Source organism: Salvia splendens, chromosome 8 (genome assembly GCF_004379255.2).
Source record: "Salvia splendens isolate huo1 chromosome 8, SspV2, whole genome shotgun sequence".
Lineage (NCBI taxonomy): Eukaryota > Viridiplantae > Streptophyta > Magnoliopsida > Lamiales > Lamiaceae > Salvia > Salvia splendens.
The window spans coordinates 8,090,839-8,118,652 of NC_056039.1; the positions used below are offsets into that span (position 1 = coordinate 8,090,839).

Here is a 27,814-nt window from a genome sequence, read left to right on the forward strand (position 1 = left end):
AGTAATATTAATTTATATTGCATACATGTTATCTGTATTTTAAATTTACTATATGAAATTCTTATCATTCGTTCATTTATAATTAATACAAATAAAATATATATCATTCATTTGTAAAGATAATTCAAGAAAGATTGTCATTTTAGCTAACCTATTATTCCCACTCCACACTGTCCCAATAAATAAATCCTTAATTCTTCTTTTTATTTGTTTCAAAATATGTCTACTTTTATAATTTAAATTTTTTAATTTGCCTACTAAAATAACGTTCTGTGATGTCGGTGGACGGTGAAGATAATATTGTAGCATGAGACAACGAATAAGAGTATAATTGTAGATACAGTACTTTTAAAAATCATTAAACATTAACCCAAGGAGTGTGGTTGAGTGGCATTGGACTCGTCCATCCTTAATCAAATGGTTAGGGGATCGATCCGACTGACGCATTGGTTTCCGCGCCCGAACCGTGAAACTGCCGGTTAACCGGCGGTTCCGAACCGTCCCGAACCTGCGGTTCAGTGACGGTTCCGGTTCGAAAATTCTTGAACCTAAACCGGACCGCGGTTCGAATTGCGACGGTTCCAGTTCGAGGAAATTGCCACGGTTCTGGTTCGGAACCGGAACCGGCGGTTCCGGTTCGCCGGTTAACCGCCGGAACCGGAACCAGTGGGCATCTCTAACAGGGCCTGGGTCCGTCCTCATATCAAAGAAAAAGTCCTTTAACCGTCCTTTGAAAGTCCTCAAAGAAAAAGTCACTGGGTCCGTCCTTAAAGGGGTATGGGTCCGTCCTCAAAGGGGTATGGAGCAACTTTAAATCCTTGGGCCGGTCATTGGGTCCGTCCTCAAAGGGGTATGGAGCAGCTTTAAATCCTTGGGTCTGGATCCGTCCTCATTTCAAAGAAAAAGTCACTGGCTCCGTCCTTAAAGGGTCAGGTCCGTCCTCAAAGGGGTCCTTAAAGGGCCGGGTCCGTCCTCAAAGGGGTATGAAGCAGCTTTAAATCCTTGGGCCAGCGGTCCTCAAAGAAAAAGTCATTAGCAGTCCTCAAAAAAAAAAGTCCCTCCCTCGGTGGATACCCTTTTGGTAATTACCAAAAAAAATATTAAACATTGGTAACCTGTGTTGCACTCATTCGATCTCGAGATAAAAATGGCAATTTCCTAAAATCGAATAAATAAATCCACTGTTATCAAATGACTTTCCTAATTATTAACCGTATGATTCTGTTGCAATTCCGAGAGCACGATTGTCGTGTCGTTCGAGTTTCGAGCTTATCATATCATTTTAATCATACGGCGCAGAAAATGGGAAAAAAAACAGATTTTTGAAATTAATTTATTTTCCCTTGTAAAAATATGATAAAAAAGTAATTGAAATTTGGTGTATATAAACAAAACAGCCACCGTCACACTTCTAATCTCATGCGCATTCGAGCAGCATTGCTGCAGAGGCTGAACCCAAAACGACGACGAAAACGTCACGTGGCGCAGCAGTAGTTAGCGTGCCGTCGCCGGCGCACGTTAGCTATCTTCCGGAACTGTTTTTCAGTTAATTCTTCGTCTGTTTCTTTCTCTTAAGACAAAGGAAAGCTATATCACAAAGGGATAAGAATACAAGTGCCGAAAGTAACAAAACCCCAAATTAAAGAAAAAGAGCAGGATTTCCGATTTCCACCTTTAAATAGCAGCCAAAATCCGAAGGAAAGAAATTATAGGTGCTGTATTTGTACAAGGAAAACGAGAGCTAGCAATGGCGGTTTCGTTGTACGGCTTATTTTGTTTGCTGTTGCTGACGACGACGTCGTTCTGTTTTGCCGCCAACGTGACGTACGATCACCGCGCGCTGGTGATAGACGGAAAGCGGAGGGTTCTCGTCTCCGGCTCCATCCACTACCCGCGCAGCACTCCTGATGTTAGTACGGAGCTCGCATTTTTCACGCGCACACACAGTAGATACATTTTTATGAATGGAAATGTGATGTTTTCCTTTTTTGTTGTGCTTGGGATCAGATGTGGCCGGACTTGATACAGAAATCCAAAGACGGAGGATTGGATGTGATAGAGACTTACGTTTTCTGGAATTTGCATGAACCAGTTCGCGGCAAGGTGATTGCTCATTTTATTGTTTGTTAATCTATGTTTTCGAAAAATGCGATTATCTCTCTATTTCTCGTTGTTGATTTGGTTTTGTGGTGCTTTTCTCTGGCATGATTATCCCTAACTTGGATGTATGATTTTGTTTAATGGAGAAAAAAGGGGAAAGTGGAGTAATGACGAAGAAAAGGCAAAGAATAAGTTTTTTCTGATTTTCCAGTTTCTTGATCGAAAAGTAGTGAACTTTTTGAAGTAAATTATTTAGTAATGTGGTTGAGTCCGCGTTTTCAATCATTGTTGTTGGGGCTATTGATTAAGATTTGTTTTGATAACTGAAAGTCAATTATGGAGAGTGTGAAAGAAAGAAAAAATACTTAATAGAGAAAAGTGACGCTTACGGTTTGAAATTGAATTTTGCAGTATGATTTTGAAGGCAGAAATGATTTGGTGAAATTTGTGAAGTTGGTGAAGGAGGCTGGTCTGTTTGTTCATTTACGAATCGGTCCCTATGTCTGTGCTGAATGGAATTATGGGTAATTTAAGATTTTCCTCCATTTATCAAGAAAGAATAGCACTTTTATATCTTGGTTTTGTTAATGTATAAAAATATGGAGATGATTATGTGTGTCATGGTTGAAATGAGAACTGCTAATCTATTTTCGAACAGTGGATTTCCTCTTTGGCTGCATTTTATACCTGGAATCAAGCTCCGGACAGATAATGAGCCTTTCAAGGTTGCTATTCTCGCATCGCTTTCTTTCATTTTGATTTGGCTGTAATTGTTGGTTGTTTCTTTGAACACTAGCATAACCTAAAATGCAATGGATTAATGGGATATTGCAGGCTGAAATGAAGAGATTCACAGCCAAGATTGTGGACTTGATGAAACAAGAAAATCTGTATGCATCACAGGGAGGCCCCATAATTTTGTCTCAGGTTGAATGCTCTAAGAATCATGTTTTAGCATCTTTATAGCTATAAGTGCTCAAGGATCTCGTGTATGTCCAACATTTCAGATAGAAAATGAGTATGGAAATATTGATTCTGCTTATGGTGGTGGTGCTAAACCGTACATAACCTGGGCTGCAACAATGGCCACCTCACTGAATACAGGAGTGCCCTGGGTTATGTGCCAGCAAAAAGATGCTCCTAATCCTATTGTAAGTTCTGGTTTCATAATTCCACCTGTAATTAGAGCCAAGCTCGATGGCTACTTCAGCAGATGATAAATCCAATCTAATAAACTGCATTCCCTCCTGAATAATACAGATTGACACTTGCAATGGGTTTTACTGTGACCAGTACACCCCAAATTCCAATAACAAGCCAAAAATGTGGACGGAAAACTGGAGCGGATGGTACAACTTTAGATAATGCTTGATCATTGTTAAACTGCATTGTGGTTCTTTGTTTAGTATCTTTGGGGCTGTCTAACTTTTCCTGCATGTGTTGTTAATAAAACACCAGGTTCTCTTCATTCGGTGATCCTCTGCCATATAGACCTACGGAAGATGTTGCTTTTGCTGTTGCACGCTTTTACCAGCTCGGGGGAACCTTCCAGAACTATTACATGGTATATATATAGCTGTCGTTTACATTGGATATATGCAAGAACTTGTCATATGAATTGTATTGCATTTTTCAGTACCACGGTGGGACTAACTTTGGTCGCTCGAGTGGTGGACCTTTCATTACCACAACCTATGATTATGATGCTCCAATTGATGAGTATGGTATGTCATTCCTTTGTCTAATATCTGTTTCTTCACTACAACAAGTTTAGGTTGTGAAATTTGATGAGTTTCCAACAGCTATTAACAACAATGTCTAATATGATACGGACATCCAGAGAGTATATTTTTTCTTGTTTCAATGTAATATTTTCTGATATGGATTCATGAATGTGTATTGACTGCTCTGTTTAGGCCTTCTGAGGCAACCAAAATGGGGTCACTTGAAAGATGTACACAAGGCTATAAAACTTTGTGAAGAGGCAATGGTGGAAACTGATCCAAAAACCACATCTCTCGGTTCAAATTTGGAGGTATAACATCTTCTCCCTACAAGGTTCTACTCATTAAGAAGCATGTCTCTCTCTTTCGAATCATCATTACGCTACTCTTGGCTCCAACTTCTTGTTCTGGATCTTTCTTGCTGTTTTAACAAGGCATATTTTCAATAGCATTTTATTCACAAATTTCTATCTCTGAATTAAGATTATTGCAACTTCTCCTGAAAATGTAATTTTCTGTCTCAGGCTAGTGTATATAAAACAGAATCAGGAAAGTGTGCTGCTTTTCTTGCAAATGTTGGCACACAATCGGATGCCACGGTGAAGTTCAATGGAAATTCCTATAGTTTGCCTGCTTGGTCTGTCAGCATCTTACCTGACTGCAAGAATGTGGTCCTCAATACTGCAAAAGTATGCATTGCAAGCCTTAATATTGCATTTCTCCTTTCCAACCATGAACCTTGGAGATTTGATACTTGAACTCCAAAGCAATTGAAATTTTATCCTTCAATGTTATAATATCTCTAATAAGTCACTAGCAGATTTCAGTCAGAAGCTAATGGCACTTGACAAATAACAGATAAATTCAATGTCAACTGTTACGAAGTTCGTTCATCAGTCTTCAGAAGATGGTGCTACAGAAACAGATGCATTCTCAGGTTGGAGTTGGATCTACGAACCTGTAGGTATATCCAGTAATAATGCGTTCACAAAACCTGGGCTGCTGGAGCAAATAAACACAACTGCTGATCAAAGTGACTATCTTTGGTATTCTCTGAGGTATGTATGGGAGCTTTTCAAAAAAAGACACACTGCTGTGTTTTAGACAAAGCTCTTAAATTCTTAACTTTTTTCGTGATTGTTTCAGCATTGAAATGAAAGGGGACGAGCCTTTTCTTGAAGACGGGTCTCAGGCAGTCCTTCATGTGGATTCTCTAGGCCATGCACTTAATGTTTTTATCAACGGGAAAGTTGCAGGTGAAGTGACTAAAAAATAAATGAACACTTCAACTTTTTTGCCCTTTGCTTCTGCTATTCCGTCTTAACTGCTTGGGGCTTGCTATATATTGTACAGGGGGTGGCAATGGGCGAAACAGTAACCCTAAAGTCTCATTAGATGTTCCCGTAAGCCTTGTTCCGGGTAAAAATAATATTGATCTCTTGAGTTCAACAGTGGGATTGCAGGTATATATGCACAGAGTTTATCAATAAATCTTACAAGAAGTTTTACCTAATGCAAAAAAAATTTTGATTCTAGAACTATGGAGCATTCTTCGATTTGAAAGGTGCTGGAGTTACAGGGCCAGTCCAGTTAAAAGGCCTAAAAAATGGATCTACGGCTGATCTGTCCTCTCAGCAGTGGACATATCAGGTCAGTTTTTAACATTGAGTCAAAAGTAGCTAATATGTTTGTTGGTGATACGACATCCTATTTCATCGGTATTGATCTCATGTGTAATGCAGATTGGTCTAAAAGGGGAAGGGCTAGGCCTTTCGACTGGAAGCTCCTCACTTTGGGTGTCACAGCCTGCCTTGCCCAAGAATCAACCACTGGTCTGGTACAAGGTACATTTTCACCATGATAACAACTATTCCAATGTGACTATGTTGAAGATATAATCTCAATAAAATTTACTGTGTGATCCAGACAACTTTTGATGCCCCCTCCGGAAGCAGCCCGGTGGCATTGGACTTCACAGGACTTGGGAAGGGTGAGGCATGGGTAAATGGACAGAGCATTGGGCGTTATTGGCCTACTAATATTGCCTCAAGCAATGGCTGCACCAACTCTTGCAATTACAGAGGATCTTACAGCTCTAACAAATGTCTGAAAAACTGTGGGAAGCCTACTCAGCTGCTGTAAGAGCTTCTTTTCTTTATAAAAAAACTTTTTAGTATCACTTTTCCAAGTAGTCATCATGTTTGGTGTTTCAGGTACCACGTGCCCCGTTCGTGGCTAAAGCCAAGTGGAAACTTGCTAGTGTTGTTCGAGCAGGCAGGGGGAGATCCTACAAAGCTATCTTTTGCAACTAGAGAGGTGCAAAGCATATGCTCTCGCGTCTCAGAGTCACACCCGATTCCTGTGGAGACGTGGACTGCAGACGAGGAAACGAGGAAAAGGACAGGGCCAACTCTGTCCCTGGGTTGCCCTCATCCACATCAGGTCATATCTAAGATCAACTTCGCCAGCTTTGGTACTCCTCATGGATCGTGTGGGAGTTTCAGCCACGGCCGATGCAGCAGCGAAAGAGCTCTCTCCATTATTGAAAAGGTCTTGCTGATTTATTTTGTCACAAACTATGCTGATATTTTCTAAGATGGTGTTTTGATTTGGTTATGTATATACCGCAGGCTTGCGTAGGATCAAGAAGCTGCAGCGTTGGAGTATCGGTTAATACGTTTGGCGATCCCTGTGCAGGAACTGCTAAAACCTTAGCTGTGGAAGCTTCTTGTGCATAGTCTGTTACAAAATATGAAGTTGTTCACACAATTATTGAAACAATAAATAAAAAAGGCAACCTTTTCTTAGTAGGAACTTGATCATAATTATTTATAATCATCGATGTTTAGTGCATAAAATGCAAAGTGGTATATGCAGCTGTACGAGTTTTCTTGAAAGAACAGCCATAGTCACTTCACTTGAAGAATTACTTATGTTATACTAGTATATTTATATAGAAAAATGATATGCTACATATTTTATGTGAGTTCCTTATGTGAGTACCACTCTCGTTACATTGTTCGTTTCGATTTATATATTTAGTTTGATTCTAATGCATTAAAAATGTTATTTGAATTTTTAATTTCAAAAAATTCATAAAAATCAAAGCTCGATTTGCTTGTTTTCTCTATAAATTCAAATAAATTAATAAACTAAAAAATTAAGCTTTCATTTTTATTAATTTTGTGAAATTAAAAATTTCAATAACATTTTTTAATGTATTAGAATCAAACTAAATATATAAATCAAAACGAACAACGTTAAATATGCGTTAAACGGGAGTAGTGCTCACATAAGGTATGTAGCATATTATTTCTCTATTTTAATATATCTAAAAATATCATGCTATATATGATTATAAAGAAAAAATAATTAATAATAATTCTACCGAAAATGTATTATAAATGTACTCAATTATTGTTCTACTAGACAATAATACGGGAATAACCCAAAAATATTACACACAAATAACCTTATTTTTGTATAAATGGGTTTGAAATTTTGAATAATGGTACCTAATGTAAACCTGTGCTAAATCAGTTTTAAGAATTTGTAAATCATATTTTTAATTATTTCCAAACCGCGAAAACTCATCTACATTCTCCATTTCATTAACCTCTGCTAGACATTTCATCATACAGTCTCCCTGCGAGCGCCGATCCGACTTTAATCACCAATTCAGCCACCTCCACCGCCGTCGTACCATCTTCTACGGCCCCCGGACTCCCCATTGCGGCCACCACATGCGGGTATTTTCAACATCTTCTCACCTCAATTCATCATTAAACATTACCATTCTTCATCACCTTCCCATCAACTAACTGAAATTCACCCCAGTTCCTACAATGTTCGCTCCACGCGGAAATAAATCTCAACTCATCCAACCCTATAAACGCTCTCTCTCTAGTATGTTCGGTCCAACCCAATCCAATAATCCCACTCCTTCGTCAACCTCCTCCCACAGTCTCTCAAATTCAACATTCCTGTCTCAATTACGCGGTAAACCACCTAAAAACGCAGTCTTGTTCAGAAACCTGTCTGCTGCATCCCATTCTACGCGAATCTACAAAGGCCCAATATCAAGAACATTGAGGAGGAGAATCAAGAAAAGAGAGATAGCCGCGGCGAAACCCGTTCTAAACGAGTCTCTCTTCCAAGCAGCCAAATCCCAACTCCCACCGAGATTCACTCCTGAAGAGCTGCACGATGTCATAGCCTTACTGGAAGATCCTTTAGTTTGTTTCGAGCTTTTCAATTGGGCATCTCAGCAGCACAGATTCAGGCACAATGCGTTGACATATCACGTTACGATCAAGAAGCTCGGTGCAGCTAAAATGTACGAGGAGATGGATTGTGTCGTCAATCAGGTGCTAGCCGTTTCTTCTATTGCTTCCGAGCCCCTTTACAATAGCATGATTTACTACTTCACCGAAGCTAGGAAACTGGTTAGGGCTGTCAATATATTCAAGCGGATGTGTGATTGTAGGAAATTGGATAGCATGCCAACTATAAGAACTTACAACATATTGTTTGCCGCGCTTCTGAGCCGTGGAAAGAATTCCTACATTAATCATATGTATATGGAGACTATAAGAAGTTTGTTCAAGCAAATGGTAGATGCTGGGATTGAGCCTGATATCTTTTGTCTCAATTCTATGATCAAAGGATATGTGCTTTCACTTCATGTCAATGATGCACTTAGAATCTTTCACCAGATGGGCACGGCTTACGAATGCCAGCCCAACTCGTTTTCGTATGATTATTTGATTCACGGGCTGTGTGCGCAAGGCCGAACGCAGAATGCTAGAGAGATTTGTGATAGGATGAAGAAAAGTGGTTTTGTGCCTAGCAGTAAATCGTATAACTCCCTTGTGAACTCATTGGCTCTCGAGGGGGAGGTTGATGAAGCTGTGAAATTCTTGTGGGAGATGGCTGAGCACCAGAGGTGGGCTGATGCCATCACTTATAGAACTGTCTCGACTGAAATATTACGACAGAGAGGGACTAGAGAAGCTTTGAGGTTCTTGGACCTGTTGCAAGAAAAGAAACTTGTAGATGGGCAGACGTACCAAAAGATTGTGTATGAACTCGAAGATAACTCTCGTTATGAAAATATATGATGTGTATTCAGGTAAATGGCTGGACCGGTTTTTTCTAATAACCGTTGTGTAGGTCCTCCCGTTCATATCGCACTGAAAGAAAGAGGATCAATAAGTTTAGTTATGCCAGTGCAGGTGTTCAAGTTTTGGTTTGTTCTGTATTTTTATTTGTAGTTCAAGATAAATATATCGTGTTTGCTTTTTTGGTCTGATACTCTTGAGAGTCTGACTACAACTTGCCTATTCTTCATCATCCATGTGTTCTTATCATTGACATAATGTCAAAGACCTATGTAAAAATGAATTGTGTTGCTAAGAGTTCATTTCTTAAGATTGGGACCATTAGGACCAGTCTTTCTTCCTTGATGTGCTTTGTTGCGGTAACCGTGTAAGTTAGCTCTGATGATTCATGTGGCCGAAGCTAGTACAAATGAGGGCAAACGGCTGTGATTACAAAAAAATGACTGGAGAGCAAACGGCTGCTTAACTTTGTTATGTAAAAGGATAGAAAAAGAATTTAGCGTAAAACTCACAACAGATACATTGTCAAAGAGATTACAAAAGACAATTTAGCTGTTACAAATGAGGGCCATCAGAAATTCGCAATAGCAGTTGAATGCTAAAAATTACTGTATTATATGTCTTGTGATTACAAACAAAATGTAGAGAGCAAATGGCAGCTTAACTTTGTTTCTACAAAAATAGAAACAACAGATCCATCGTCTCGGCCATTTGATATATGCAAGAACTTGTCATATGAATTGTATTGCATTTTAACAGTACCATGGTGGGACTAACTTTGGTCGCTCGAATGGTGGACCTTTTATTACAACAACCTATGATTATGATGCTCCAATTGATGAGTATGGTATGTCCTTCCTTCGACTAATATCTGTTTCTGCACCACAACAAGTTTAGGGTGTAAAATTTGATGAGTTTCCAATAGCTATTAACAACAATATCTAATATGATACGGACAGCCAGAGAGTATATTTTTTCTCTTGTTTCAATGTAATATTTTCTGATATGGATTCATGAATGTGTATTGACTGCTCTGTTTAGGCCTTCTGATCCACTTGAAAGATGTACACAAGGCTATAAAACTTTGTGAAGAGGCAATGGTGGAAACTGATCCAAAAACCACATCTCTCGGTTCAAATTTGGAGGTATAACATCTTCTCCCTACAAGGTTCTACTCATTAAGAAGCATGTCTCTCTCTTTCGAATCATCATTACGCTACTCTTGGCCACAACTTATTGTTCTGGATCATCCTTGCTGTTTTAACAAGGCATATTTTCATTAGCATTTTATTAACAATTTTCTATCTCAGAATTAAGATTAGTGCAACTTCGCCTGAAAATCTAATTGTCTGTCTAGGCAAATTGTGCTGCTTTTCTTGCAAATGTTGGCACACAATCGGAATTATTGAAGGAATTAAATAAAAAAGGGCAGCCTTTTCTTAAGTAGGAACTTGATCTTCGATCTTGCAAATTTGGTGGTTCCCACAAACTTTATCCTCAATCTTTAGAGCATCTGCAATGGTGGACGGACGGCGTCCGTCCGTGCCAGCGGCACTGAAGACGTCGTCCGCCGCTGCGCTCTCGCCGCTGGCACGGCGTTGCTCGATGCATCGAGCACATCCGTGCCAGCGAGCAGGTGACGCGGCAGCGTGTGATTGACCAACGGCATTTCCGTTGGATTTTTTTTAAAATCGAAAATAATACAAAAAAAAAATTCCCAATCCCAAAAAATGCCCGCTTTTCCCGTTTTTCTGTATTTTTTTAATTTTTTTAAATTTTTTTCCCTCAAAATCATCTATAAATACACACATTCATCATCCATTTTTTACATCAAATCATCTCTCATTCATATTTTTCATACAACTTATCTACACCTTCATCTCGCACTCAAAACCTCAAATGGATTTCACCCATCTCATTGCGGAAGCGGAGCGCGAAGAACAAGAATACTACGAACAACATCATGCCGCTTATGAAGCATATGTCGCAGCGAATACCCCCGCCCCTCCTGCTCAACCAACTAGATCAACTCGCCGCTACATCCATCGTGACCGGGAGGGAGCCCACGAAAGGCTCGTTGCCGACTATTTTACCGACCCGCCGCGGTTTCCGGCAGATTACTTTAGGCGTCATTTTCGCATGTCAAAGCGCTTGTTTATGCGTATTGTCAACACATTGTCCGTCCGTGTTGAATTCTTCCAAACAGGTCCAGATGCAGTCGGTCGGCAAAGTATCTCGGCGTTGCAGAAGTGTACGTGTGCCATCCGACAACTCGCTACTGGGCAAACGGCCGACCTCTTCGACGAGTATTTGCATGTCGGTGAGTCTACTGGAATCCTTTGTCTGAAATTTTTTTGCGAGGGCGTTCGTACAACTTTCGGTGATGAATTCCTTCGGACACCCACCACCGATGATTGCCAACGGTTGCTTCGTCTCCACGAATCAGTCCATGGCTTTCCCGGAATACTTGGCAGCATTGACTGCATGCATTGGAGGTGGAAGAATTGCCCAACTGCTTGGAGGGGGCAACACTTAAGCGGCCACAAAGGCGGCGGCCCAACACTTATCCTTGAAGCGGTCGCCGACTACCGCCTATGGATTTGGCATGCATATTTCGGCGTTGTCGGATCCAACAACGACTTGAACGTGCTATATTCTTCACCCCTCTTCAATGATGTGTTGAATGGTGTAGCACCGGCGATCGACTTCACTGTCAACGGAAATACATACCACATGGGTTACTATCTCGCCGATGGTATCTACCTAAGGTGGTCGACTTTCGTTAAGACGCTCAGCAACCCGCAAGACCCGAGACGGGTTCTTTTGCGCAGCGTCAAGAGTCCGCGCGGAAAGACGTTGAAAGAGTCTTTGGGGTCCTTCAAGCCCGATTCAACATTGTGAAAGCCCCGGCTCGGCTGTGGTACGTGAATAATATCGCCGATATCATGTACACGTGTATTATCTTACACAACATGATTATAGCCGATGAAGCACCGAGAGCGGCTAGCTTCTACGACGAGGATGAAGCCAGAAGCTCAAGCGCGAGGTCTCCCCCACGCCGAGGTGTGCATACGACGGTGGGTGAGAGGATCGAAACAAGGCACACAATGCGTGATACCCAAACCCACGTTGATCTACAAGAAGACCTAATCAAACACATGTGGGCAAAATTCGGTAATGAGTAGTGAGTTTTTTTAATTTTACGAATTTAATTATGTAATTTTTAATTTTTAGGAGTTTAATTATGAAAATTTTAATTTTTAGGATTTTAATTATGTACTCCCTCTGTCCACGAATAGGAGTCTCGTTTTTCCATTTTAGTCCGTCCGTGAATAAAAGATCCGATTCACTTTTACCATAAATGGTAATAGGGTCCCACCTTCCACTAATTCATTTCACTCACATTTTATTTAAAATTAATATATACAAATGGGACCCCTATTCCATTAACTTTTTTCCACCCACCTTTCCTAACATTTCTTAAAACTCGTGCCACTAAGAAATGGGACTCCTAATGGCGGACGGAGGGAGTAATTTTTAATTTTTAATGTATTTTGTAATATTATTCCGGGTATGTGTAATGTATTTTAATTTTGTGGAAATATTTTTATTTAAATTGAATAATGGAATGATGAGACCCTTGTGCTCGTCCTTGCGGAAGAGCACAGCTGTGGGTGTTGTGCTCTTGCCTAAGAGCAAGCATAAAAGGTGGCGCCGGGCCCACAACCGTGCTGGTTGGCAAGAGCACGGTTGTGGGTGCTCTTATTAGTGCACAGAATGCGAAGTGATATATACAGCTGGCTATTAATATGGAGTACTAAGTTTTGATAAAGGAGTAGCCATAGCCAATATTAGGGCATCCGCAGTGGCGCAGATGTCCTAGCGGACATCCCCGCGGACATCCCAAAAACACCTCCTACCACGTCATACGGACTTTCCACTGCGGATGCCACGTCATACAGACATCCCACTGCACAGTGGCGGACATCCCCAAGGACATCCCAACGGACTTCCCACATTAAAAAAAATCACAAATTCACCAATTTAACAATTTACGGAATTAAGCAATTTATGGAAGAAAAATTCGAAACGAATACGAAATAAAAAATTTATTAATTAAAAAAGAAAAGTACATTTCACCAAAATAAAAAAAATACATTTTAACAATTAAAAACTCCATCAACGACAACCCCTCCGCTGCCATACTTCTTCAATTATATCGTTCTGGAGTCGAACATGGGCTTATTTTTTGCGCATGTCAGCTAATGCACGGACTCGCTCGACATCGTCATGGGGTATCTCCATGCGTACATTGCCAGTGGCCACGCCGTGGCTTGGACCCGCAGCCGTAGCATCATCGTTGGCCCAATCGGTCAGCGCTGGGCCTTCATCTTCGACAATCATGTTGTGCATGATAATACATGCGTACATGATGTCGGTGATGCTGTCAACATACCACAGCCGTGATGGACCTTTTACTGCCGCCCATCGAGACTGGAGCACACCAAATGCCCGCTCCACATCCTTGCGCGCTGCCTCCTGACGTTGCTCAAAGTATATCTTATTTTCATCCGTTGGGCATCTGATCGTCTTCACAAAAACGGGCCACATCGGGTATATCCCATCAGCCAAATAATAGCCCATACTGTGTTGGTTGCCGTTGGTGACGAAACTGACGGCCGGACCGACGCCCATGCACTGGTCGTTGAAGAGGGGTGACGACTGGAGGACGTTGATGTCGTTGTTAGACCCGGCTACTCCAAAATAGGCATGTCAAATCCACAGCCAGTAGTCAGCTACTGCTTCAAGGATCATCGTGGGATTCTTGGCCTTGAAACCAGTAGTGTACATCCCTTTCCAGGCAGCGGGGCAGTTCTTCCATTCCCAGTGCATACAATCTATGCTGCCTAACATCCCCGGAAACCCGTGCTGATTCTCGTGCATATCCAGCAGAGCCTGACAATCTTTGGGGGTAGGATTCTGAATAAACCTATCCCCGAATATCTCCCTAACGCCCTGACAAAAATACTTCAGGCAGTCGCGGGCAGTCGGCCTAATTGCGGCAGTGCACTTCTGAATCGGCGTGTGGCCGGGTTTACCAGCCGCATCCTCCTGCACCCTAAAATACCCATATCGACGCTCCAAAGCGCCCACGATACGCAGAAAGAGCGGACGATGCATCCTAAACCGTCGCCGGAATAGGTTCTCCCCAAACCGTGGCTCCGAAGCAAAGTAATCCTCGTACAACCGACTGTGGGCAGCGAGGTGATCCCGGGGCACTATAGTACGACGATGGATGGGTCGAGGCACCGCCGGCGCCGAGGCCGCTTGTTCCTCCCTCTCCGCGGCCTCCCGCACACGTGCGCGTATCATCCGCATCATGTGTTCATAATGCCCACCACCACCACTACCACTACCACCACCACCACCACCACTACCACCACCACTACCACTATCACTACTACTACCAGACATTACGGAAATATAAAAGAAATTTAGAGAGAGAGAAACTTGTTAAAACAAGTGGTGCGAATGAAATGAAATGCAACTAGACGTATTTATAGAATTTTTTTCAAAAAAAAAATAATGCAAAAATCGGGAATTCCGCGCCGACGTCCATGGGAGTCAACGCAATGGCGGACGTCGCGACGGACATCAGCCGAAAGGCGCGGACATGCGGTGTCCGTATCGGACGTCCATATCAGCTGAACAGTTGCACAATGGCGTACGTCCCGCGAAGACGTCGGTCTGACATCCGCGCCGAAGTCCGCCATTGCGAATTCTCTTAGCCACTGTGCTTGGCTTTCTCCCTCCAACAGAATTTAACACGGAATATAATACTACATGAAAGATAAGAAAAAGAAGATTACATGCATATGCTACTAAAAGAGACTGATCTCATCTTAAAACAAACAATCTTTTGTCTAACTTACCTAGTTCTCCTCTTTTTTTTTACTTGTTGTCTTAGTAAAGATTACGCCATTGACTAACTTCGATTTGATAATATATGAGGAGTAAAGATGATGCAAGAAGACTTCCTTTATGGAGACACAAACAAGCACCTGAAGCATTGGGGAAAGTAGAAACATGATCCAAACGCATCGGCAAGTTGCACATATTCAACCATAAAAATATGTGTCAACTGTGAAGAAGGAGAAACGTTTGATCGGCAATTCTTCCGTCCTCACAACCGATATGCATGCTGTAACGCTCCTACTCTGAGTTCTTGTATGGGGGAGCGGAGGAGTTGCCGCCGACAGAGGTAGGGAAGGGGGCAGCCCTAATTTTGACCTGCTCAAGATGGCGGGGTCTTAGAATTGAAGACATTCAATTGATGGGATGCTTATCTCTAATTAGTAGATTCAGTTGGTGTTGGATTTTGCATGACTTTGCAACTTTGGATCCTTAAGAATTGAGTGTTTGAAAGTTGAATCAACAAATTTACCGGATTCTAGCATGGAATAAATATATAATGAACGAGGTCGTTTTTTTATACTATTTCATGTTAGACTCTGGTAAATTGATGCACTTTCCAGACTAATGATTTTATGTGAGAATTTGGCTCGTTGATTCAATTTTTTAGTATCGATTCAAATTAATGATTTTATGTAAAATTCGAGAATTCTTTAGAGAAAATTGTAATACTCTGTTTTAACCAGTGAATAGGGTATAGTACTTTCAAGATGTGTTTAACAAATTGTATTGGTATAGATTAATAAATTCTATTGGTATAGGTGTTATTATGGTGTATATATTTAAACTCAATTTCTAAATCAAATTAACGGTTTCAGCTTTCAAAGTAAAAAAATTGAGAATCTAATAATAGTTATAATCTATATTCATCTACATATCTCGGGAAAAAAAATTGATTCACAGTTAAGCACTTAAATACTAAATTCTAGAGAAACAAAGTAAGAGATGTACACAAATCAATCTACTACTCTTTTATAGACTATTACTATGCAGATCAAAGTTAGTTTCTCCAAGACAATTTATCACATACACCCCAAAAGATATAGCTTCATATTGTTATGATGATCCTACAAATACATGACTCAAAGAGTTAGAAATGTCTCCTAGCTACTAAAATCAATTAATTTTACACTATAGAGACAGTATATCGAAATGTTCCCTACTAAAATTAATTAATTTTACACTAGAGACATATATCGAAATGTCTCGTTTGATAACATAATGTAAGTTTTCTACCATATTCGAAGTAAATAGAGACAACTAGAGTTCCCCTATATATAATCATCACCGACATGTTTAAATTACAAATAAATGTCTCATAAATAAGATTATGGAAACAATATTAGTTTTAACCACCGAGTCATAGCATAGCTACACAGCTGGCAACGCGGAGTTGTGGTGATCTTGAGGTCACGGGTTCAACTCGCCCCCCCGTTGGGAGACTTTCGGTTTTAATCCGCAAACCTGGTCAAACAAGATTAGTCGAATTCTGTAAAGACGAATTTGGTACACCTGTGGTCAAACCAATAGTTTCCTGCTAGCTCTATTTATCCTAGTACTTAAAAGACAGACATATTTGTCCCCCATAATCAAAGACATATATTCTCCAGAAATAATCTCCAAACTAAATACAGCCTGTTGTGACACAAGTAAATGCATCCTAGGAAGTGTACATATACTATATGGACATACAGGCATGAGCCAAAACGATCCTATTTTATCACTTTGTTAATTTTGAGTGATGCTAAACCGCTATATGCCTCTAAAAAAATGAAATATAATTATTTTTATATATTGCAATTTTGTAAAATAAAATTCAAAATTTTAGATTTTAAATTTGAGAATACTGTATTCAATATGGCATTTAAAAAATCGAAACCTTAATTATTAGTATTAGTGCACATTAAAATAATTTAGTTCTAATTTGGTTTTAAATCGACACATTTTTTATCCCAAATTTTGAATATTTCGAACGCGTTCAGTTTGGTTTTTAATGAGATTATAGACAAGTTGGTTTGATTGGAGTAAAATTTAAAACTATAATTGCATGCACACCCCAATTTCTCATATAATACCGACATTAATTACTTAAGATACTATACTAGGAGTACTACTTTTACCCTATAAAAGCAATCGAAAGTAAAAGAATTTTATTTATTCACAATGGACATGGTCAAACACACATGACACATTTTGTTTTGACATGCAAAAACTTGACGTAGAGATGCATCAATCCAAAAGTAAATGCTGCTATCTCAGATCTCCTCTCCTCTGCACATTTTTTTAAGTGCTTCATAACTTAATAAGCGCCACCGACGTAAAGCTTGTACACTTAATATACGATCTTTTTTTTTATTTTTTGTCTAATCAAAATGTATTTTCATGTGATCAGACAATCTTATTTAATGAATGAGACAATCAAAATTTAATGAGAACTTCGAAATAGTAGCGTTGGCTGAAATTGATCTTACGAATGGATTGTTACATTATGAAGCAAATACAAAGTTACGTAAGAAACCCAACCAAGACTTTTATGCAATAACATGTGTGTTTTATGAATATTGAAAGTAAATTAATCAAAGCCAACCAGGAAACCACTGTATTTCTCGAATAGAATAGTATCAACTAAATATCATCATTACTTAAGTTAAGCCGAAACCCACGCTCATTTATCTCCAACCTATAAATCCTTCCATTGATCATTTGGCTAAACACAATTAAATCTCTTAATTACTACTACTTGAAAAAATGGAGGCGAGGAAGCTTTACTTTCCGGTGGCTCTCCTCCTCCTCCTCTTCATCTTCATCTCCATCTCAGCTGCCGCGGCCCAAGGCAACAGCGGCAACAATGCCACCAAGCAGAAGAAACCTCCTAACGACGCGGCCACAACCAACTACGAAATGCTTGAGCCGCTGCCCAAGACCAACCAGGAACGCGCCTTCTGTCACGCAAGAGGCAAATGCCACTACAAGACCCTCACCTGCCCGCCCGAGTGCCCCCAGCGGAAGCCCAAGAAGAATAAGAAGAACAAAGGCTGCTTCGTCGACTGCAGCAGCAAGTGTGAGATCACCTGCAAATGTACGTCTCATTTAGAACCCCTTTTTGTCCCACATCGACAAATTAGTAGTAATCCTGACTCCTCTGTAAATGAGTGGATAATGAGCAGGGGTAATCCCGTCATTTATAGAGGAGTCAGGACTCCCTAATAATTGAAATTTATATTATAAAATATTTTTTATTATTTTATCAGGGAGGAGGCCTAAGTGCAACGGCTTCGGTTCGCTGTGCTACGACCCGCGCTTCGTTGGTGGGGACGGAGTGATGTTCTACTTCCACGGTTCCAAGGGCAGCGACTTCGCCATTTTCTCAGACCACAACCTCCACATCAACGCCCACCTCATCGGCGCCAGGCCGGCAGGGCGGACCCGCGACTACACGTGGGTGCAGGCCCTCGCTGTCATGTTCGATGCCCACACCCTCATGATCGCGGCCAAGAAGGTCGCCCACTGGGACGACCGGACTGACGCGCTGGCCGTCAAGTGGGATGGCCAATCTGTGGCCGTCCCCACAGAGGGGGATGCGGAGTGGAGGACCAGCAGTGGGAGCGGGAGAGAGGTGGTGGTTGAGAGGACTGACGATGTCAACACGGTGAGAGTGACGGTGGCGGGGCTGGTGGAGATCGACGTTAGGGTTACCCCCATCGGCGAGGAGGAAAATAGGGTTCATAACTACCAGCTGCCTAGCGACGATGCGTTCGCGCATCTTGAGACACAGTTTAGGTTTGCAAATTTGTCTGATCGTGTCGATGGCATCCTTGGAATTACGTACCGGCCTGGGTATGTCAGCCCGGCCAAGAAGGGGGTGCTGATGCCGCTGGTCGGAGGCGAGGATAAGTACTACGTGTCGTCATTGTACTCGCCATCCTGCAAGCTCTGTATTTTCTCCAGACCTTCTTCATCACCACTTATTGAAGTAGCATGATTGCTTGTTGCATATAAATAAATTGTGTGAATTTTTGTATTTGTTTGGATAACAAGCTGTGTTTGCTTGGTTGATTGTTGTGCTTGTTTCTGAGTTTGATGTACAATAATTGTTGCATAAATAGCAACATATTTCTTATTTATGTGTGTATATACATGGCCCAGAGTGCTATTTATTTACATGGGAATAATAAAGTTATTTGATTGAGAATTTAAGTGTGCTATTTATTTACATGGGAATAATAAAGTTATTTGATTGAGAATTTGAGTTGAACATGTACAATAGAACAGAAGATCAGATTAGATCTCATAAGTTCCAACTCCCATAAAACCATAAACAAAAGTAAAATCCATATAATAGATTTCCAGAAAGGGTCAAATTCCGCATAGATGTTTGTGGAGCTTCTTGGTGTGAAAAATAGTAAAGATTGCTATTTGAGAGCGCATTGAACTACTTGGGCTAAATAATCCTTAAGCCGATCAATGTAAACTACTAAAACAATTTACAAAGAGATATATTTTGTGGCGGTGAGCCCCGGCCCGGTCTATCTTTGACAAATTTGACAAGGAACCACGCACCTTTTTCCTTTTTGTCCTTGTTAGTAATGGATGATCGGGAGCTCATACTTTGGTGGATCGGGGAGGCTTAGATTGTCGGAGGACAATGCCGTGCTACTTGATGCTTCTTGGCTGTCTTCATCCAGCATCTTCAAGAAATAGCTGTGCCTGCAATGTGAAATTGTACGGTCAAGCAACTGAATAGTTAAATACAGAAAAACACAAAGCACAAAACAGACCATCTGGTATCTGCAGTTAACTCTGGATGAAAAGCAGTCGCTAGCAACGTTCCCTGCTTTACAGCAACGATGACCTTTTCAGCTACAGCTGCTTCCTGGGGTATCACATAGTAATTGATGTTAAAATGAGAAGCTATGCATCAAAAGAAACTTGTTAGAAACAAATTGCGCTAGATTATTTATTTTATAAAATGCAGAGGCCAACTGAAGAAATAAGAAGAGGACCAACGATTTTCACATACTTAAATCTCATTGAAAACACTATTGTTTGAAGTCAAATCCAATGGTTAGGTAGCAACCAAACACTTTCTCGCAATCATAAACATATTACGTTCTACAGAATTACCAGAGTGTGAAGAGGATGGTTGATTTCATAATACTGATCTTTGCACATATATTATATAGCTATATAGAAAAATGTTTAAAGTTCTATACCACCCCCATCACATTCCCTCAAGGAGGGGAAAACAATAGAAAGAGTAAATCTGATCAGCATTAAATTGGTCAATATGAAGCCTGCAAAAATGGTGTAATGTCCAAAAAAGACGTAAATATAGACACCTTGGTGTGCATCGTGCTAACCACCGGTAAAGTAAAGGTACCTACGGCTAAGATTAAAACTCGTAACAGATATTTTGCAGGACAAGGGAAAGATCGTACAGGATAAACAAGCATAAAAGATTCAAGTGAGAGCACAAGTGGATTGACCTCTAAACTTTCAGAAGCAGCATCACGTTTAGCAGGTCTATCAGATGGAAGAAGAACTTCTGCCAATACTTGCACCTCTGGACCTACTTCAAGGATCCCTGGAGCACGAATAAACACACCTCTGAAGCTTGGAGGACCTCCTTCTTTGGCCACAATCTCAGGAACCGAGAGCTCTGCCTCAAAGCTTTGTATCTAAAAAGTTTCTTGCAGATTATAAAATGATGATTCACTGTTGTCAAAGTGCTGGAAATGTAAGGATCAATGAGCACTTGAGACAAATTCTATCTGTAATATCCATTCTTTTGTTTTGCATAGTCTGTTTCAGAGAATCAGAATAGAAACAAACCGTCTTCAATAGGCTTATGAGTAGTAAAGTTCAAAGAATTAGAAAACGTATTTCCTCTAATTTTGACCAGATAACATTACAAACTTTGTGGTTACTAATCTTATAAAATAATTTTATCCAACTACTTTAGACATTGTCTAAATAACATCTAACAAGAACAAAAACAAATATCCTACTAATATGTAAGAAACTTAAATGTTTTAATGGACATTAGCAAAGGACGAACAGAACTGAAGAAAATGCAACTCATATTGTACCTGACTGCCAAAGAAGTTTCGATGAACTGTACAGTTAAGGCCACCAATAAGTTCCTGTCCACCAGTTTTTTGCCCTGTAATATATATGACATATATTTCAAAACCAACTTGTAAAAGACATTATTTTGAAGTATGGATACAAAATATGGAATCGAGATTTAGAAGATTGGACACATGGATCTCAAGAGATGGGTGCAAATTTTTGCAGAAATAAAAGGTGACATAATGATATTAATTGTTAATCACGTACCGACTGCTTTGTCAGCCAAAAAGATAAGGCCAGCACAGGTTCCCCAAACCGGATTCCCCATTTTCACAAATTCCCTTAGTGCAGGAAACTGCAGTAAGAACCAAATTAGCACAAAGATATGGAGTACCATACAACCTGCATAACACAACACTGAACATCCAGAACTAAAAAAACAGTTGGATTACAGCAAAGTTCTGGAAACCAGAAAGAAAGGCATATATTAGCAGTTCAAATACAAAGTTTCTGTATTGTTACACTTATAGACTTGATGCAGCCTTAAAATATCGTTTTCATTGTTCATGTTTGAATAAACTTCGTGAGACATATCATCTCTACTCAAGAAAAAAGAGACAAACGTCTATTTCAAACATGAGGTTCGGACTAGAAGATGTAGCAAAACCATTAAATTCCATGATTTGGAAGAAATATTGTAAAACAGAGACCTAGAACTGGATTCGGAATGCGTAAGACACACCACAAGTAAAGACTAGCTTCACTTACAATCAAAGAACCTGGACAAAAAAATGCAGAGATACCTTCTGAGTTGTGTATTGAATTCATATACTAACTCAGCTTTATTATCTGAATTTAAGCCACAATCCAAAAACCTATAAACAAGAAAGAGAGATCTATCCACAAGGCGAGATTTTTATCCGGGTATGAGTATTGAATTGGTCTACTTGTTTCACTAAGGTTAACTCCCAAACACAATCTTCAACACACAAGTTGATAGGTTTCCGAGAGAGAGAGCATACGAGGTTATGGTACTCGGCAAGCTTGGCCATGGTGGTGCTTTCGCCGCCAGGGATGATGAGGGCCCGGACGGTCTGCAGCTGCTCAGGTTTCCTCACCTCCACCCCCTTCACGCCCAACCTTCTCAGCACTGCAATACCCCAATCATTAAATCGCGAAACCATACGAGTTAAGTGTTCAAGGCATTAAATCAGCGGACCCGCAATGTGCTCGTTGAAAGACCCCTGTAGAGCAAGAACGCCAACAACCATCTTTGGCCACACAAGACGAGAACGAGCAACGCCTGTCTACCGTTGCCAATTGCGGTGAAGAATCGTGTCAGACTCTTGCTTCACTCAATTTTTAAAGGATGATTATGAATTTATGAATATTCCAAAAAGCCAAAATATGCGAGCCAAAATTGCCTCCGCCGCCTCCATAGCCACTTTTGGGCCCGCAGCGCACTGCTATAGTGGGCCATAGCCCATTAAGTAGGCGTAACTTCTTCTGTGGTTTATGGGCTGAGACCATGTCATTGTAAGTTGGAAATTTTCAACTACGCTTTTTGAGTTTTCCTGTGTTCTACACTCTTGAATATTAGACATAATTTGGGAATAGAGACAATGAGAGGAATTATAAAATCAATAATTTGATGATATCTTATTACTGCAGAGACTATCCCTTTATATAGGGTTGATACATGTGTAATTATGATATAATATCAATCTTCCTATTCTATTCTTGGAGTATAATTGTGGAGCACAATTGGAATTATTCTTTGGTATCTTTTCCTTTCTTAACATACACTACTTCTACTTGAGGCATTCCGCCAGTAAATACTTTTAGAAACGGTGTCACGGAAAAAATACATAGGTAAAATTCCGTCTGTGTTTACCACAAATGTTCAAAGTTGTCACTTGTCAATGATTATAGATTAATTAAATAAATTATGGGTTTATTCGGTAAAAAAAATAAAATACATAGAGATATTTTTGTAGCATGGGAATGCCATATATGTGCAGTGATGGAGTACGTACTAAACAAGCCCAATAGCAGTGACGGCCCATCAGCCCAAAGCCCAAGGAAGAGTATCAGTTCGGCATTACCAAAGAGTTCGGCCCTAGCCTACAGCTCGGTAAAAGCCGACCAATCAGTTCGGCATTACCAAAGAGTTCGGCCCCAGCCTACGGCTCGGTAAAAGCCGACCAATCAAGCTCTACTCTCAGATCGGCAATAGTTCAGCAGTTCGGTCTCAGTCTTCGACCGAACTGGGAGATAGTGGACCCATGCAGAACCTCCACGACCTCCACTACACGATCTATTTCGTGGTGGACCCATGCAGGATCTCATGACCTCCACGACATCCACGACATACTTAGTGGTGATGTAAGCCACGACCTAGTTAGTGGTGATGTAAGCCACGACCTAGTTAGTGGTGATGCAAGCCACGATCTTAGTTCAATGTATAAATAGAACTTAGATCAGATAGAAAAGGGTTAAGTTCTAAATGAGCTCTCTAGAGATAAAAGATCATATAGCAAGTCTGTATTGTAAGCTGTAGAAAACAGATCAAGCAATACAACTCTGCCCTCTTTTCTTCCCGTGGACGTAGATTTACCTCAGTAAATCGAACCACGTAAATCTCTGTGTCGTGATCTGCATTTTCCTGCATTCATCACCATCAAAAATTCGCCAAACCATCACTGGCGCCGTCTGTGGGAAACAGAGAACCAAATTTGTGATAAAGCGAATTTTTGACCCTTTTTCCACCCCAAAAAAAATGCATACCAGATCACACACTACCCGTAATACCGTTCGTGAAAACCATGAGGAAGCTAGTCCAGTCCGCAGGTCCGGAAAACAGCCTCGGGAGACAGCTACTTCCAGTTTTCACGATGAAGGAACAAGCCGCTCAAAAGGTCCACACACCGAGTCTTCCCAGCAGCCTGATTTGAATGAGGCTGTCAAGCTGTTCTTGGCTGAGAAGCAGGATGAGTTCTTAGCCTTCCTGCAAAAGAGCCAACAGCCGAAGACGAAAACGGTGGATTCTCCCTCCTCCTCCAGACATGAAAGTCACTACCGCAGTAGTGCCGTGTCTTCCAGGAAGAAGAATCCTCCACCCCGACATGTTCCTGTCCCTCCTCGGTGCCGGAATCACAGGAGATCTCCATCTCCTCCATACCGAAGAGATGTCGGGTTCGCCATGTACGGAGCATTGAAGACTCCGTTCTCGGACGATATCACCCGAACTCCCCTTCCACAGAACTACCGAACTCCGTCGATAACTTATGACGGGTTGGTGGATCCTCATGACTTCCTGTGACGCTATCAGTATAATATGGCGAACCAGGGTCTCAATGAGGTCCATATGTGCAAGCTGTTCCCCGAGCTGCTTATCGGGAACGCGAGAAGGTGGTTCGATAGCCTCCCTCAAGGCAGCATTAGATCTTACCGAGATCTAATGGATGCTTTCCACAGGAGGTTCTTTCAGAAAGCGGAAGCCCGGATCACTTCGGCTCAGCTGCTTTCTATACGTCAAGGTCGCGACGAAATGATCAGCGACTTTATGACGAGGTTCCACAAGGAATGCCTACAAGTAGATTATCTCAATGATCTACTTGTCATTTCGGCATTCCAAAATGGAATCCTGCCCGGAGCTCTCTACAGAAAGCTCGTGGAATGCAGTCCGCAAACAGCTCAAGAGATGTGGGACATTGCGGACCAGTTTTCTCGTGCCGATGAGGCAGACCGTCGAAAACGGTCTTTAGACAGCTCATCTAGAGAAGACAAAAAGAAGCCCGATCATAGCGATCAGAGGCATCCTCGCCGAACACCTTCCCTACTAAAGGAGGGATAGCGGTCATCCGAGGTGATCAAAAAAGAGCAAGTGTTTGCAGATTGCGCTTAAAAGTGCCGAGCAATCAGATCGGCACCATCAAGCATAGCAATCACAGCAGCCGGAGTCAAAGGCAGGCGAAATGACCGAAGTCACACCGGAGCCGAACTCGATGGTGTACGGCACTGAAGCCGTGATTCCGGTTGAGATCGGCATACCCAGTCCCCGAACTCTAAATTTCTCCTCAGAAATGAATGATGACGGACTGAGAGCCGAACTAGATCTGGCCGAAGAAAGAAGAGAATTGGTCTGCATAAAAGCAGCCAAGTACAAGGAGCAAGTAGCCCGGTATTATAACCAAAGGGTGAAAAAGCTGCAATTTCAAGTGGGAGATCTCGTCTTGAGAAACAACGAAGTAAGCCGAGCAGAAAAGCTGGGCGAACTCGAACCCACATGGGAAGGTCCATATCGGGTGCCAGAAGTCCTCGGCAAAGGGTCTTATAAATTTACTCACATGTCAGGAGAACAAGCACCCCGAACATGGTACGTTTCCAACCTCAAGAAGTTCCATTTGTAAGAGACAGTCCGGTCAGTCAAGTCTTGTGTCTAGTTCGGTCCTAAGGCTATGTGCGTTTTTGTCTCTATGTGCTTTTTATTTGTCTAGGTGTGTTTTGTCTGTCTATGTGCGTGTCGTCTCTTACAAATGTTGCTGAGGTATCTTGTTCTTCGAAGGCTGATCCCCTTTTTAGAACATATATAAGCCTACGATTGTGAGTCCAAGCTTCTAAAGAGGATACAAGACCACAATTCGGCTTAAGAAACAAGCAGTTCGTCTGAAACGAACTGCAACAATAAGCCAACGATTGTGAGTCCAAGCTTCTGAAGAAGATACAAGACCACAATTCGGCTTAAAAAACAAGCAGTCCGTCTGAAACGAACTGCAACAAATGGATAGTCCGATCCACGCGATAAAACTCGCCGAATTAGGACAAGGGAAAGTCCGATCCAAGCGATAAAACTCGCCAAATTAGGACACAAGCTTAGTCCGGTCAAAGATGTTTATTTCATCAGACCAAAGACGAGTCCGGTCAAAGATGTTTATTTCATCAGACCAAAGACGAGTCCGGTCAAAGATGTTTATTTCATCAGACCAAAGACGAGTCCGGTCAAAGATGTTTATTTCATCAGACCAAGGACCAAGTCCGGTCAAAGAAGTTTATTTCATAAGACCAAGGACCAAGTCCGGTCAAAGAAGTTTACTTCATAAGACCGAGAACAAGTACGATGAAATTATTTCGCTGAGCTGTTAATACGCAGTGTTAGAAGCGAAATGAAAATTTCATTTATTAAATCTTGTTCGGCATACAACTCCGCTACTCTACAAAATGGCGTTACGCTATTACAAAGGACTATTCTACTGTCCAGGGTTGCTGAAGTTGAGCCACCTATTCACAAAATCCTCGTGAAGCCGAGTTCGGGCGTTCTCGGCAGCTGAAGAATAAGCAGGTCGACGAGATGCTCTAATCGACCTACCGCCTCTTCCCTGAGCCCGGGAAGCTCTAGCACCTCGGCGGCGAAGAGTCTCTTCACGAAGCATTTGTTGATCTTGCTCACTCATAATCACAGCTCCTCTACGAACTTCAGTCCGTCCTTGTCTTGACGTTTCCGGTTGCTCCTGAGTCCGTTCTCGTCTTGACGTTTCCGGCTGTTCCTGAGTTCGTTGCTGACTTGGAGTAAGGTTTTGAGCAAGTGAATCAGGGGTTTGAGCTGGAGTGTGACCATCTGTTGACGGGAAATGCCTAAGGAATCTCTCGATTGAGGGACGCCGGGAAAGAATGATGTCGTACCGAGAAGCCCAGCGCCGCAATGATTTCACGACTTGTTGGCAAGCCGAGCTCTCCAGCGCATTGTTCCTCCGGAGTACATGATATTCCTCCCACAGTTCGTCAACTCGTTCCTGAACTTCAGAGATGGTCATTCCCCCGCGCCTGCAGATGAAATCCTCATACGCAGTCCTCTCAGCGACGGCGGTATTCAGCTCGGCCTCCAGATCTTTCTTTTCGGACTCTAAGTCCTTATTGTCGGCCTCCAGCTTCACTGAACGAGCCAAGAGTTCGTCATTCTTCACCTGGTCAGCTATGGCTCTTTTCTCAGCTTCGTCTAAAGCCGAAGAGTACAGCCGCTTCCAGTGAAGTACCTCCAGCTCCTTAAGAGTTCAGAATATAGAGCAGCTATGTCAGTTCGGCATTTCAGATTACTGAGCAGGTAGTAAACCACAACAGGAGTAAAAGAGAGTACGAAAGGCTATACGAAGACACAAGAGCAGAAAGAAGAATTTTTTCATTCATAAGAAAAAATTTCTACACAAGGGCTTCAAGGCCGTTTTACAAGAAGGAAGAAACTAAACTAAGAGAAGGGAGACGAAATCATACTCCGCCAGCTTCGTCTCCGCCTTCTCGGTGAGGTTCAGCTTCCTTCTCCTTGTCTGCTTCAGCTTCAGCCTCGGCCTCCCTGCTCTCCCCAGCCTGCTCGGCGCCACCGTAGCCGATCTGCTGCGCCTCCTGCTCGGCCTGCTCATCGCCGGTCTGCCACTCATGCTGCTCGGTCTCACCCTCTCCATGGAAAATTGGAGCGGGTGAAACTGACCCTATGGAGGCAAAGATAGCCTCCATGTTCTCATCGCGGTCAGCTCGGCAACTACGAACTTGGTCTGCAGAAAGCAGGACCGAGGACGAAGCAAGCTCCTCAAGCACCGGCAGACTCTGAAGCCGAGCTGCTATCTCTCGGCCGTACAGCGGCAGGATGACTTCGGGACCCTGCTCGGCTTTATCGGTCATCAGTTTCAGCAGATCACCGACAAAGGCTGAAAATTGGTTGCTCAGAAAGAGTTTCTCCGCGAAAGCACGGAGAACCTCCCCTTGGGCAACCACGGCGGCAGCATCCCTCCGTTTCGTCTGCTCTCGCTGGATGACGAGCTGGTTTTTGGCAAA

The 27,814-nt window shown here is 41.8% G+C and overlaps 4 protein-coding genes across 4 annotated transcripts; 3 read left to right on the forward strand and 1 right to left on the reverse strand.

Moving 5' to 3' along the window:
- Positions 1-1,413: 1,413 nt before the first annotated feature.
- On the forward strand, positions 1,414-6,634 carry LOC121744476 (beta-galactosidase 8-like). The gene is made up of 19 exons (XM_042138019.1): positions 1,414-1,909; positions 2,008-2,103; positions 2,512-2,624; positions 2,759-2,825; positions 2,935-3,027; positions 3,108-3,251; positions 3,361-3,449; positions 3,559-3,664; positions 3,737-3,824; positions 4,017-4,135; positions 4,349-4,513; positions 4,683-4,882; positions 4,971-5,080; positions 5,178-5,287; positions 5,361-5,474; positions 5,567-5,668; positions 5,751-5,962; positions 6,038-6,374; positions 6,455-6,634. The coding sequence occupies exons 1-19, from the start codon at positions 1,748-1,750 to the stop codon at positions 6,560-6,562; spliced, it is 2,535 nt and encodes an 844-aa protein (XP_041993953.1). The 5' UTR covers positions 1,414-1,747; the 3' UTR covers positions 6,563-6,634.
- Positions 6,635-7,413: 779 nt separating this feature from the next.
- LOC121744477 (pentatricopeptide repeat-containing protein At2g27800, mitochondrial-like) lies at positions 7,414-9,239 on the forward strand. The gene has a single exon (XM_042138020.1). The coding sequence runs from the start codon at positions 7,670-7,672 to the stop codon at positions 8,942-8,944; it is 1,275 nt and encodes a 424-aa protein (XP_041993954.1). The 5' UTR covers positions 7,414-7,669; the 3' UTR covers positions 8,945-9,239.
- An 8,346-nt stretch (positions 9,240-17,585) lies between these two features.
- On the forward strand, positions 17,586-19,078 carry LOC121744018. Its single transcript, XM_042137452.1, has 2 exons — positions 17,586-17,996; positions 18,169-19,078. Exons 1-2 carry the CDS (start codon positions 17,666-17,668, stop codon positions 18,897-18,899), a joined length of 1,062 nt encoding a protein of 353 aa, XP_041993386.1. The 5' UTR covers positions 17,586-17,665; the 3' UTR covers positions 18,900-19,078.
- Positions 19,079-19,232: 154 nt separating this feature from the next.
- LOC121744020 (probable pyridoxal 5'-phosphate synthase subunit PDX2) lies at positions 19,233-22,358 on the reverse strand. Its single transcript, XM_042137453.1, has 7 exons — positions 22,209-22,358; positions 22,012-22,139; positions 21,257-21,344; positions 21,007-21,080; positions 20,404-20,595; positions 19,696-19,790; positions 19,233-19,624 (listed from the first exon to the last, which is right to left on the reverse strand). The coding sequence occupies exons 1-7, from the start codon at positions 22,258-22,260 to the stop codon at positions 19,498-19,500; spliced, it is 756 nt and encodes a 251-aa protein (XP_041993387.1). The 5' UTR covers positions 22,261-22,358; the 3' UTR covers positions 19,233-19,497.
- Positions 22,359-27,814: the final 5,456 nt, after the last annotated feature.

Coding starts and splice junctions, on each gene's coding strand:
- LOC121744476 (XM_042138019.1), top strand. CDS start 1,748: ATGGCGGTTTCGTTGTACGGCTTATTTTGTTTGCTGTTGCTGACGACG. Junction 2,826..2,934: donor CAGATAATGAGCCTTTCAAG/GTTGCTATTCTC, acceptor GGGATATTGCAG/GCTGAAATGAAGAGATTCAC. Junction 3,665..3,736: donor CCTTCCAGAACTATTACATG/GTATATATATAG, acceptor TGCATTTTTCAG/TACCACGGTGGGACTAACTT.
- LOC121744477 (XM_042138020.1), top strand. CDS start 7,670: ATGTTCGCTCCACGCGGAAATAAATCTCAACTCATCCAACCCTATAAA.
- LOC121744018 (XM_042137452.1), top strand. CDS start 17,666: ATGGAGGCGAGGAAGCTTTACTTTCCGGTGGCTCTCCTCCTCCTCCTC. Junction 17,997..18,168: donor GTGTGAGATCACCTGCAAAT/GTACGTCTCATT, acceptor TTATTTTATCAG/GGAGGAGGCCTAAGTGCAAC.
- LOC121744020 (XM_042137453.1), bottom strand. CDS start 22,260: ATGGTTGTTGGCGTTCTTGCTCTACAGGGGTCTTTCAACGAGCACATT. Junction 21,345..22,011: donor TTGCCGAGTACCATAACCTC/GTATGCTCTCTC, acceptor TTCTTACTGCAG/TTTCCTGCACTAAGGGAATT. Junction 20,596..21,006: donor GAAACTTCTTTGGCAGTCAG/GTACAATATGAG, acceptor GAAACTTTTTAG/ATACAAAGCTTTGAGGCAGA.